Source organism: Carcharodon carcharias, chromosome 14 (assembly GCF_017639515.1).
Source record: "Carcharodon carcharias isolate sCarCar2 chromosome 14, sCarCar2.pri, whole genome shotgun sequence".
NCBI lineage: Eukaryota > Metazoa > Chordata > Chondrichthyes > Lamniformes > Lamnidae > Carcharodon > Carcharodon carcharias.
The window spans coordinates 119,668,761-119,681,465 of NC_054480.1; the positions used below are offsets into that span (position 1 = coordinate 119,668,761).

A 12,705-nucleotide genomic window follows, 5' to 3' on the forward strand; every position below is an offset into this window, starting at 1 on the left:
ATGGGGGAGACTGGTCCAAACCTGTGTTATGACATTACAAGGGGCTGTCAGCGCCTCCACCAGTGGTTGCTCCATGGCCAGCTTTAGCAAGGAAATTGTACAACGTGCCCAGTCATCCAATTGCAGTCCAATAAAATGCTCATTAGTTTGCAGTCTGTACCTGAGGGATGATAAACTCTGGAGCACTTGGTGGCACTTTCATGCCTCTGCTTGCTTAAGTGAGCAGGTAAGTTGGAGGTCTGACTCAAATCTTGTAAATGTGGCTGTGCCTGAACTGTCTCAGCTGTGGAGAATGGTCACTTTATACAAGGTTTGCCTAATGCGTGGCTGCTTGCTGCAGCACTACCATCAATGGCAACGCAACCCTTGCTGTAGCACAGCACTGTCAGCCAGCCAGGAAAAAGCGGCTTGCCCATGACCTTGCCTGAATTTGCGGCGCCTCAACCTTGAAGTCCAACAGGTGACCCTCGCACGTGCTGTGCAGCGTTACTCTGCACTCCCCTCCGAGTTCCCTTCGAAGTGCAGCTCGCCAAATGAATGCCTCACAAATGCTGTTGTAAGGATGCACCTAACCAAATTGATTACCTTGGTGATCACTAATGGTCACACCCTATAGGTGGAATTGCCTCTGTGATATTTTAAAGCATTTATGGTCATGTTGTACCCATGAAGATTTTTGGATGGTTTCAAGATAGATGACTAAATAAAGTTCATAGATAATACTGGTATATAAAAATGTTGGGCACATAATTCATTTGCCCTGATTTTTGAGCATGGCAGCCATGATTCATGGCATGTCCGTTCAGAGGTGGGCAAAACATGAATTTATCTAACCAACTCACTTGAATGAAAGTGTAAGTTCCTCTGTCGATGATCCAGCATTGGAGGATGATTCCAGCATTGGAGGATGATTCCGGCAAGCTGGGCTTAGAATGATATGCCGCTGTATTACAATGAAGTTCCCGACGTCTGACGGTGGGAAACATGGCCCACCATTAACGGGCAGAGCAGACCATTGCAAACTCATTTCACGATGCCTTGAAACCAATTTTTGGCCTTGTTGCCATATTGTCTGCTCATGTAACCAAACATGCCCACCGCCAACAGGCTGGGAAAATTCCGCCCAAAGGATTTATACCCACAACTGTTATTGGCCTTTTCAAATTAAGATAGGCACCTGTTTTCACAATGACTTGAGCAATAATATCCACAAATAGATCTTTTACAATCAGATGAGATATATGCAAGCAAGATTCTTTATAGCTGCTGATACCAGTAAACAAGATTTTCACATTGTGATTTCAGAGAACAGCCAAAGAGGTAAAACTCATAATTGGAAGCCAGTTTATTGTCTAATTAATTAAAATTTAAAATTAATCACTTCTGACATGTGCCTGTACAATGGAATAAGAACTTAGAAAAGGATGCACCTAACCAAATTTATTACCTTGGTGATCACTAATGGTCACACCCTATAGGTGGAATTGCCTCTGTGATATTTTAAAGTATTTATGGTCATGTTGTACCCATGAAGATTTTTGGATGGTTTCAAGATAGATGACTAAATAAAGTTCATAGATGATACTGGTATATAAAAATGTTGGGCACATAATTCATTTGCCCTGATTTTTGAGCATGGCAGCCATGATTCATGGCATGCCAGTTCAGAGGTCGGCAAAACATGAATTTATCTACCCAACTCATTTGAATGAAAGTGTAAGTTCCTCTGCCTCCCGTGCAGGTCTCCTCTCCAGTGAGCTCTGCACACAGTAGGAGGTGCCAGCAGCATAGCTACACAACATGTGGTAGGCTGCCTTTTAAAGGGAAGGTGGAATAAAAAGAATGCTGCAATGGAAATTCTTACAAACCGAAGACCAGGGCACACAGAGGAGTCTGGACTAAAGGATACTATGTTGGTGGCATTGGTGGTGTAAATGGGCAGGAACAGAGATGCCATGACCATGCATGGGGCCAGGAAGCCCTCAAAGACTACCCTTGGAAAGGAGTGGAAGCAAGTGGCTGGGAAGGCCAAATTCTGGGACTGGACTTGAGGATCTTGCAGCAATTCCATTAATGACCTCATGTTGGTGGTCAAAGTCAGTGAATGTATCTTCACGTGACATCTTCTACCCATCACATCACCAACCTCTCATCCCGCTTGATGCACCACACCCCCATCACTCACCCAGCAGCACTGTCTGGCACTCAGGGATCAAATCTATTATCCAGATACTCCATTTTACCCTCATACATCCACCAATGCTGCCAGCCTCTCAGTGACTCCACATACCTCCAGATATTAAGCTATGGCAGGTACAACACCCAAACAAATTGATCTATAATTACTGACATTCTGCTCTCTCTCTCTTGCAGGACACTTTAAAAGGGAGCAGACCAGCAGTGGATGAGGATGTTGCATTTCCTAAGCCCTACAGAGACGATTCTCCACATCATTGCACTGGTGGTACAATGTTGCTGTCAATATTGAAAATGATGGCTTCTTCCAGTGTTATGTTGCTTCTCAACTCCTAGCACTCCCTTATCCTGCTATCTGGCATGATGAGCAAGCTGCTGATGATGTGACCATGGACCTCTTGCTTTCCACCCCACACCCTCTTCCCTCACAAGAATCTTTCACTTCTGAGTTTCCACTTTCAGACACCCAATAACTGCCACCTGCCCACTGACAACAGCCCCAGGAGGAAGGGAGAGAGCAACAATGTTGCACTGATGTGGAAGCCGCATCACTTGGTCTGACACTCGCAGCCACCAGTTCATAAACTGGCACTGCGTTTACCTTGGAGACAAGCGTAGCGTGGGGATCAGCACACAATGAGTCACTGGGCACAAGTGGGTTGCAGATAGGCAAAGGGGAAATAATGGTTTATTTGCCAGCTCACCAGAGGATGGGGTGGCAGACAAGTACTGCTGCTGAAGACTCAGACTTGGACCTCAATGGGGTGGCATGGAGGAGAGCACTGAATGGGCTTGCACACCAAGATGCAGGGGATGTAATTGTGCACCCATACCAGGGAAGAATGTCATACAGATTGCACTGCCTGCCCTTGGGGAAGGTTGGCCTCTGTTGTACATAAATGATTCCTCGCCTGTTGTGTCCACAGGGCCACTGCAGGCCTTTTTTGACCGATGGACACACATGGAATATCCATTTTCACTTAACCCTTTTGCTTTGGTTTTGTTTGTTGATTTTCATTATGAGCAGTTTTTGGGTAGGCCAAACTTCTCCAAAAATTTGGTGTCAATCTTTTAAGGAGGTGCTTTTGTCTTTAATTTCATTTAGTCCCTTTAAATTTATCCTTTGTTTCTTTACTTGTCACATTACCATCTTCTTTTGTCTTGCACCATCATCACCTTTGTCATTAGCCTCTCCAGCCTTCCAGACTTTCCCTTTTGTTCTTTCCCCCTCCCCACTTTCCCTGTTTCTGTGCTCACTTAAACCCTGTTACAGCTCTAAGTTTTTCCAGTTCTGACGAATGATCGTCGACTTGAAACTCTCTTTCTCACTCCATAGGTACCGTCTGACCTGCTGAGTACTTCCAGTATTTTCTGTTTTTATTATGCTGACTGTGTCCTTGTACAGCCATCTCAGTTAATGAAAAATAGGACCCTTTCATATTATCATATACCAATTCCCTGTTAACTTTCTCTGAAAATCTAGTAGTTATACCTGTTTGAAAGAAGCACTTGGTAATTTTCAGTGGAACTATGCCTGCCCAATTCTACAGTCCCACTAGCTTAGCTAAAATGGGACTCTTTAGGTGGTGGTATGCCCTGGTGATGTACTTTATCTACCGACTGAATGGCCTGGGTATAAAGGGCAACATTTTTACATGAACTCATGGTTTTAGCTGTTGTCTTTTACTCAGACTTGCTGAAGGTTGACGTCCTATAGAACCCTATCTCCAACCAAAAGTATAACTAAAGAGTTGTTCCTTTGCAATTCCTTCTGCACCTGCCCAGCTAACAGGTAAGAAGTAAGTATACATTGCCTGCTGGAATTACTAGAGTTGGGGATAGATAAGACACAAGATAGCGCCACCACAAGACTGTGTTCCATTATCACTACTCTTCATCTTCTATTATGAAGCCACTTGTCTACCCATTCAGAAAATTGTCTGTCAAGTCCATGAGCCTTAATCTTACCTATTGGCTGACAGAAGGAATCTAATGTTATCTAAAATATCAAGTAAACTGTGGCTGTGTAAATGCTGTCTCAGCACAGTGGCGCTAGAATCACTAGTTATTATCTACACCTAGAGTGCATGGACCTGAATTTGTACCTAATATGAGATCAGTTTATTAGCATATTATTTTAGCACTCAGGGTGCACAATACTTAGTGTGGGGTCACAGTAGCTCTTAAATGACTCCTGGTCTCAGGTCGAGAAATGGCAACAACAAGACTAAGTGCAGAATGGTACTGTGCCATTTCAACTTGCAACTCCAAAGTCCAGAGCCATAAAGTGGCCAGAACAATGTTTGTGTGAGGAATCCTGCTGTAAAAAGCAGTGTTATAGTAGTGCGATTGGAAACGGTAGCAAGTGTCAGTCCCACAGAATGTGGAGCAACTTTTCAAAATATGTATAAATTTCCGAAGGATTACCTAAGTGAGGTCATCACACTTTACAAATTTTACACTGTTAACTTTGCAAAGAACTGGATTTTTGCGATTGTTAGTTTTGCCCCTTCTAACTTTGGAATAATGGGAATGAAAAACAGCCTTTTCAGATAATTTCACACCACAGACTTTGCCTGCGGACAAACAACCTGCAAACAGGAATAGCACAACTTGAACAGTGCGCTGGCATATGCAAGACAGAGAGAAAAAAAACCTGCTTAAGGTAGTCAAAAGTCACGAGGCTAAAACAAAGAAAAGCTCCTTAAAAGAATATTGGTCAGGTTACCTCATAACTCTACAAAGAAGAATGAACTGTGTTATCTTCAGGAGAGGCAACATAGAGAACAGGCAGAAGATGCAGTCGAGGAAGAATCACTTTGGTGTACACTGATGGGCCTTCCCCCAGGATAGATAGTTTGGTTCTTATATCATCCTTTTACCATTTGTGAGTACTGTCTAGATCTACTGCTTATTGTCATTTGACAATCTAATAAAATGCTAAGAAATCTTGACACTAGTTTCTATACTTGACTGTACTCAAGGGTAGAATTAGTAATAGGGTTATTTCCCTAATTATAGGGACAAATTAATAAAAAGTCCTACGCCTTAAAGAGCTCGACTAGCATTTTGACCATCTTTCACCTGTTTTCCAAATGTACTGTCATGTCCCTGTTTTTAGTGCTAACCCTCTATTGTTGCCATGCCAGTTGGTCCATGAAATATGGCAAGGTTCAAATTGCTGTCAGCAAAAATTACCTTTATGCTGCAAGTTCAGAAATTCCACAGTATAGAACTTTGCGCAACTGGATCACACACCCCTTACCTTTCTCATTTCAACATATGTCCCTAATCTGCCTACTTGAAGCAAAGACTGCATGTGACAGGCATCAGCAGCTGTAAATGGGAGAAGCACAGGAAGTACAAGACCTTTTATCCCATTGAATAGAGTCCTGTAGGCAGCTGAGGGAATGGATGAAGGGTGATCAAAAGCCTTTGCTCAGATGTTCTTCCACTAAAATTTTACTTTTGTACCCCTTCTACTTACCCATTCATTCTTTCATTAAAACAGGCATAGTGCCTCACAACAACAGTGTTACATTTTGCCACATAATTTGAGTGTGAAGTGGTATTTTACTGCAGCACTGTAATATATATTCTTTATCTGATCTACTGGTTCCCATAGAAGCCCCAAAGGGAATATGTGCCCTGGTCCTAGAATCACATAATGCCCTGTGTCATTCACTCCAACAGTGGTAAACAGCAGTAAAGATACATTCATTTTGGAAGTTCAGTCAACGAACTGCAAGAAGGCATAATTGGTGAAAAACATAACACAAATAAGGAGGATTCAGGGCTAGTACAATTATCGGAGCTACAACGTATTGCCCAAAGGTTCAGCTCAATGGTTCAAATAGCTGCTGAGTCCAAGGATTTGTATCTCACAAGGTCTACCTACAAATACATAGTGGTAGGTCAACATTAGCACTCCATGCAGTCATTTGAAACTGAAGGTGAGGGGTCATGCACAAGGGTTTCAAGCCTGGGACAGTAAAGTATGTAGGTTGATAAGTAATGACAGGTGAGAATAAGGATCAAGTTGGATGTGATGATGGAGATGAAGGATGGCACGGCCTAGTGTGAGGAAGAGCATAGAAGAAAGCAGGACCTAGATGGGTCAAAAGAGACATTGGCATTGTAGGCTCCCATAAGGAATGCCGCGATTTAGACTTAAAGTGAGGACAGAAAGGTAATAATGTGATCAGATCAAAATTAGAGTCTAAAGGATGGACGAAAGGGGTGGTGTGAAGTCCACCCAAAGGCTTGAGGGAACTGGGACAACTAATAGCTAGTGAAGAGAAGTCCAGTTTGGTGTGGGTAGAGAAGAGGTAGATCCAAAAGCCATTGGAGGCGTGGACTGTCAGCTAAGGATCAAATCTTTTGATAAAGGACTTTATTTGTTCAGTTTCGACATATATTTCAGAATCTGGCAATGCTTTTGCTATTCCCACAATTGCCTCTACAGCCTTAATTTGTGTTATGATATATTCAAAACCATTATAAAATAAAGCTACAAATAACAATCAAGCCCAATTACTTACATCAATGTTACATGATCGAAAGCGCTTCCTCTCTCCAAGACAGTATCGCCCACCAATAGTTGGTCTAGAGCAGGACATAAATATTGATACATTATTAAAAAATCAGATAGCCTATTTCTGTTAATGTGGTTGATGTATTTTGAAAATTAACATGACCAAGGACTTGGAATTCCATTTTTCTGCCACTAATTTAATTGGCTGTTGGTGTTGTGTGCTTATATGTTTGATTTGCCTCAAAGGCAATGCAGAGATAACACTAGTTTCTAAGTGTGCAGGTACTTTATTTACAGAGTTTTATAGAATATTTTAAAATGTCTACACCATGGTTGAACTCTGGCTTCAAGCAGCTTCTGTGCATCTGTTTATTTTTCTGTGTCCACACCCAGTCTGAACCAATCAAGCACAGTGAGCAGAGATCAGTCACCAGACTCACATAATCAAACACAGAAAATTGAACGCCACACTTGGAAGTTATAAGAACAAACCTAGCATTGCTAACTTACTGATAGTAATGTTCTGTTGGAAATGTGTGACCAATTCTTAAGACGCATTGTGGTATAGCAGTGTGATTTGTTTGCAGGAACCACATGACCCATCATTCCAATTATTTACACGGGTTGGCAGCCATTCATTTATCTTTGGCACAAAGTTGTACTTTATATATAATTCTTGCCACTACCAAAAATCTCTTTTCTGAATATTCAGAGGGTTTCGAATTAATTTGTTGTTTTTCTTATAGTGAGGACCTGGTGAGACCTATACAGAATGAACTAACAATACACCCTAAATCAAGGGATAAAAGAAACTGCTACGACAATGGAGATTAAAAAAAACAAATAAACTAGTGCCTTAAATTAGAGCAAATTGTTGTTGATTTTTGACGGCACACAATTACAACAAAAAAAAAGCTCTGACAGAAAAATAATACTGATGAACATTGCAACATAGCAAAGTAGGTGCCAATGAGTTACTGTATAGGTAAAGAGGGCAGTACTAAATTCACACAGTATGGAGCACCAATTATTAACTAATACAGGAGTGTACATGGGAAATGAAATAGAGAAGTAGACAATATTGAATTAATAAATTCATAGACCAACAAATCAACAAGGTAATGGAACAACAGCCAATAAAATAGTGGAGGAAGCAAAAACCAATAGATTAATGAAACAGTGGATAGCAGTAAATTAATAAGTCAACACTGCAGTTTGCATACCAAAAAAGATCAATCAAGATTGAAGTAGGAGATGCAATAATGGAGTAACAGGTATGAGTTCATTAATACCACTTCCTATCTTGGCTACCACCAGTTTTCTGTCCCCATGGTTGTGAACTAACTTCTGCCAGTTTCATCAGCAGTTTACTTGTCAAGGCACTGCAATCAATTATCATGCATGCGTGGTGTAAAAGTAAAAACATGCTCATTGTAAAAGATTCATTGGCTAGAGAAATAATCTTTTAGTTTGTAAAGGTAGTTAAATGGTTAACAATGTACAGTTACATAGCTCAATGAGTTTATATGTGGAAAGATTCCTGGTCATAATCCCTCCCAGGAAATATCACTGGGACAAAGATCCCAGACAAAAGGATTGGCGCATAAAAGTTGGGTTTGAGAAAAAGGAGAAGAAAGGGTTAAATTTAAGATGGAGGAGACATCATGGTGCAATCAAAATTTGGGGGGTTGGGGTAACTTGTGGGTGGTCTGAAGCTAAAGTTGGCTGGCTAGAAGGCAATTAGTGCACTACCAATGAAAGCAATTATATTTACAGGGAAAGCTAGGAAGGAGGTCTTATGGTGCAGTGGTATAGTGTCCATGCCTCTGAGCCAAAATGTCCAGGTTTGAAATCCCACTCCAGGACTTGATGGATATGGAAAGTGCATTCAGAATGTGGCCAACAGCTTAATTATCAATCTGCATATCCTTTCAGCACGCCCATGGCAGGTGGTAAGAGCGTGAGAGTCACCTGGCCAGCCACTGTTGATGCGGAGTGGTGCATGGGGAGTGGTTCCAGGAGAAACAAGCTATGGAAACACATGTAAGCAGGTTCGTGTGTCTCATTAGTCTCATTAGTGGTTGGTTTGCCACCTACTGCTGCTTTTGTAAAACTAGGTTATTCCATGAGCGTAAAATCAACCCAGTATTTATTAGAACTTTCCGGCTGCCTTAGCATTACATGTCCAGTCACTCAGCATCCTCAGAAAGCATATTTTTGCAGAGAGGATGATTAACAGCCAGAACAGGTGGCCAAATGAAGAACACTGGGATCATTTAAGAAACTAAGGTAATGTCATGTAATGTTGGTGAAGTTAGCATTCTTGAAGGATGAGATCAGATGAGTTGAACTTCCTGCTTCATATTAACCTATTTAGAGAAAGTAACACTGCCAAGCCCCGATCAAATGTTGGAGAGGAACAGGAGCAATGATGACATTTGGACGTTAATAACAAAATAGAAAAGGTATTTTTACATTTATGGAGTTCATAACTTCTTCTCGAGTTCTCAGCCTGAAGGCAGGTCTGCCCCAAAACACCACCAAAGATGCAGATCCCAAATCCACCCCAGATGAAACAGGGATCGAACCTCATGCTGTTGGCACCAATCTGATCCACACCAGCCACCCAGCCAATTAGTCCCCCCAAGGAGTCTGAGTTGCTGTGGCAACATGCATTTTTACATGCATGTTGTAGCCTGGAGCAATGGATAGGGATGGTTGAGGCTCCAACATTCTTTCCATCTCGTGGCTGACCAGGAATTTCTCCCACTCTTACTACCTACCATTGGTGTGTGTTGTGAAGGACTTATAATTTGATACTGGACCTATTTGGTCACGTTACGAACACAGTTTCCTTGGTCATCGAGTCCAGGAGTGGGAACTGAACCTAGAGCTTCTGTTTCAGAGGCAGGGATGCTGCAAACTGCTGCAGAAGAACTCCTCCTTTGTAAACTTACAGAGGTGCAATTACATCAAGTTAAATTTGGCTGTTTGAGGTCCATTACTGTAGGTTACAATGAAAAAGGTAGCTTGTGCATAGGCCAGAAAGTCTACAAATTCACATAGGGCTGAAGCTTCAGAGGAGTGGTAATCACGGTCGGATTGCAACTCTTCTATTTTTTTTACAGAGCGTCGGAGCTCCGCATTTCTGGCCTGGACTGCCACACCGGGCCTCTTCAGGAATGTGGAGCAGGCCTGTTCTGGGAATCCTCTTCATAGGGCGGGAACATTGTGCGGGGGAGGGGGGGGGGTGGGTGGAGGATCCAAGCCACGCTCCCGTTTTATCGCACTAGCTGGCATATTTAGGTAAGTCTCCATTCACTAAAACTGCAAAACGTTGGGACCTTTAAATAGCTTTTCATTATGTTAGTGAATAAGTGTGAGTGAGGTAAGTGGGCAGGGTGGCAGGGTGGTGGATGGCAGTGGGGTCGGGTGGGTAAGGTGCCATCTGGGTAGGGAGGCAGGGTCGGTAGCGGGCTGGGTGGTAGGTAGCTGGTGGGTAGGGTGTCAACTGGGCAGAGTGGCGGGTTGGGTAGGGTGGTGAATTTGGGTAAGGGGAAGTTGAAGGGCTAGAGGCAGGTGGAGGGTTGAGGGGTGTCGGAGGGTCAGGGGGAGTTGGAGGGGATTCTTTGGGGATTGCTGGGGTGGTGGTGGTTCAGCTATAAAGCTAATCAGAAGTAAGGTATGTTTTTTCCTCTCTAATATTCCCCGGGTAAGCATTCTGGTAAGTGAGCTGGAACCGTCCAAAGGCTTTTTTGGAGGGTTCCAGATATAGGGGAATTGCCCATCGGAATTTGAAACTTCCCGGGCAATTCCCGCAAAGTCCTTGCTTTGGGACCTTCGAGGGGACCACCAATGCATCTTCCAGGATATGTCTGGGGTAGACCATCCGGGGACAGAAGGATCTGGGCCATGGTTTCACAACTCAACTTATCCTCAGTATATGGAGTAAAGGAGTAAATGTGGAAAATTGAAAATACAGCTATAAAAAAAGCAATTAAACCGATCAACTTAACATCCTTGGTCATGGACCTTTTAGGTCTCTTTTTATGAATGCTGATATTTACCTACCTTGGACTGTCACATTGCCTGCCAGAGTATGACACTCCTCCTCCACATGTCCTGCTGCACTCTCCCCATGATGACCAGGGTCCCCAGGCCCCATCCACTCCCTCTGGTCTAGTGCCGAATGGGACACAGTCTCTTTTATAGCACCACTGTAGCAGAAACTTTCATTTAAACTTTACATAGCAAAATTAGATTAATGCATTTATTTTATTAATTCAATTAAAATAATTTTATAATGGATGGGCTGAAAGTGAGCCAAAGAACCACATGGAAAAAATAACTTGATGATATAAACTTCCACGTTATGTCATAATAGACCCTATGGATTTTATATTGAGCTTGCATGTATATAGTGCCTCTCATAGCTAACAATGTCCCATTGTGCTTCACAGCCAATGAAGAACATTCAGTGCAGTAATTTGCATAATGCACTGTTGACATTTTGCAGTTTTTATGCAAGTGACACCTTCCAGATCAGTGTTTCCTCTAGAGAACAACTGCAGCTGACATACAGCAGCGATTGAATTTGTCTTTTCATTTTCCAACCAAATCTCATCTGCAAATTACATTTTGTATTGACTGGATGGAGCTCCTTGTCAATTATTGTTGCATGAAGATAGAGATGTTAATGGAATGGCAGGTAGGTGATGCAATTCAACATGGAGAAGTGAAAGATTTGGGAGGGAAAACAGGGACTGGGATAACACATTCAGTAGAAAGACGCTGAAGTGTGAAGGTAAATGGAGACACCTCAGGGTTCAAATACATAATTCCCAGGTGCAGATGGTAAAACCATTAATGAGTCATTCAATATTTTGGTTTGATGAATATGGCTCATAGAGTAGAGGAGTAAAATAATCATAAATTTGTACAAGACATTGCTTGGGCCATAGTTAAGAGTGTGTATGTGAGCAGTACATCATATAAAGGGATAAAAACAAAAAACTGTGGATGCTGGAAATCCAAAACAAAAACAGAATTACCTGGAAAAACTCAGCAGGTCTGGCAGCATCGGCAACAGAACAGTTCTGTTGAAGGGTCATGAGGACTCGAAACATCGACACTTTCCTTCTCCGCCGATGCTGCCAGACCTGCTGAGTTTTTCCAGGTAATTCTGTTTTTGTATTATATAAAGGTCTTTGTAATCTTAATGAGTGTACAAATTCACAAAGATGATGCCATGAATTGAAATTAATATAATTAGGAAAGACTTCAGATGCTGGGACTATTTCCACTGGAGCAGAGAAGGCCTTTTTTTTTATTATTCATTCATGGGATGTGGGCATCATTGGCTAGGCCAGTATTTATTACCCATCCCAAATTATCCTTGTTCAGGGGGAAGTTAAGTGTCAACCAGGTTGCTGTGGGTCTGGAGTCACATGCAAGCCAGACCAGGTAAGGATAGCAGACCTTCCCTAAAGGACGTCGGTACATCTCCTTATAAACTTTCTGCTTAACGTGCCAAGGGTTTGCTTTGTCCCTTCATCGTGCTTATTTTCAACCCCATCCAAAACACTCTAAAATTTTCCCATCCCACTTAAGATTTATGTATTGGAACAAATGTTCTCCTGCTAATATTTTCTCTATGAATTTTTTTATGGAAAATGCAGGCTTTGCTGACTTTTGATAATGCTTTTCTTTGGCACAAAAATATGATTGATGAACGAAGGTTTGTAACTGAGTTATACTAAAAACAGTTCAACTTCTCAACAGAATATTCTAAAATGACAAACTAACACTATCAAGGAAAAGAAAAAGACAAATTTATTGTTACTCACCCCCTTTTCAATGGTATTTGATTGGCATACTGTTCCCTCAGCAGCAGGAATGCTGTTTGTAATACAACGGTTGCTTTTACTAAGACACCACAACTCACTGCATACCTCCTACAAATAAAACATTAATAA

General features: G+C 42.0%; 1 protein-coding gene across 2 annotated transcripts in view; it reads right to left on the reverse strand.

Annotated features, from left to right (window-relative positions):
* Window positions 1-12,705, reverse strand: part of adamts10 (ADAM metallopeptidase with thrombospondin type 1 motif, 10) — a 187,651-nt gene that overhangs the window by 68,147 nt on the left and 106,799 nt on the right. For both annotated transcript variants that reach the window (XM_041205392.1, XM_041205393.1), the window contains 3 exons: window positions 12,577-12,684; window positions 10,802-10,947; window positions 6,738-6,801 (listed from right to left, as the gene is read on the reverse strand). In XM_041205392.1, coding sequence (XP_041061326.1) covers window positions 6,738-6,801; window positions 10,802-10,947; window positions 12,577-12,684 — 318 coding nt within the window. The remainder of the gene's footprint in view (window positions 1-6,737; window positions 6,802-10,801; window positions 10,948-12,576; window positions 12,685-12,705) is intronic.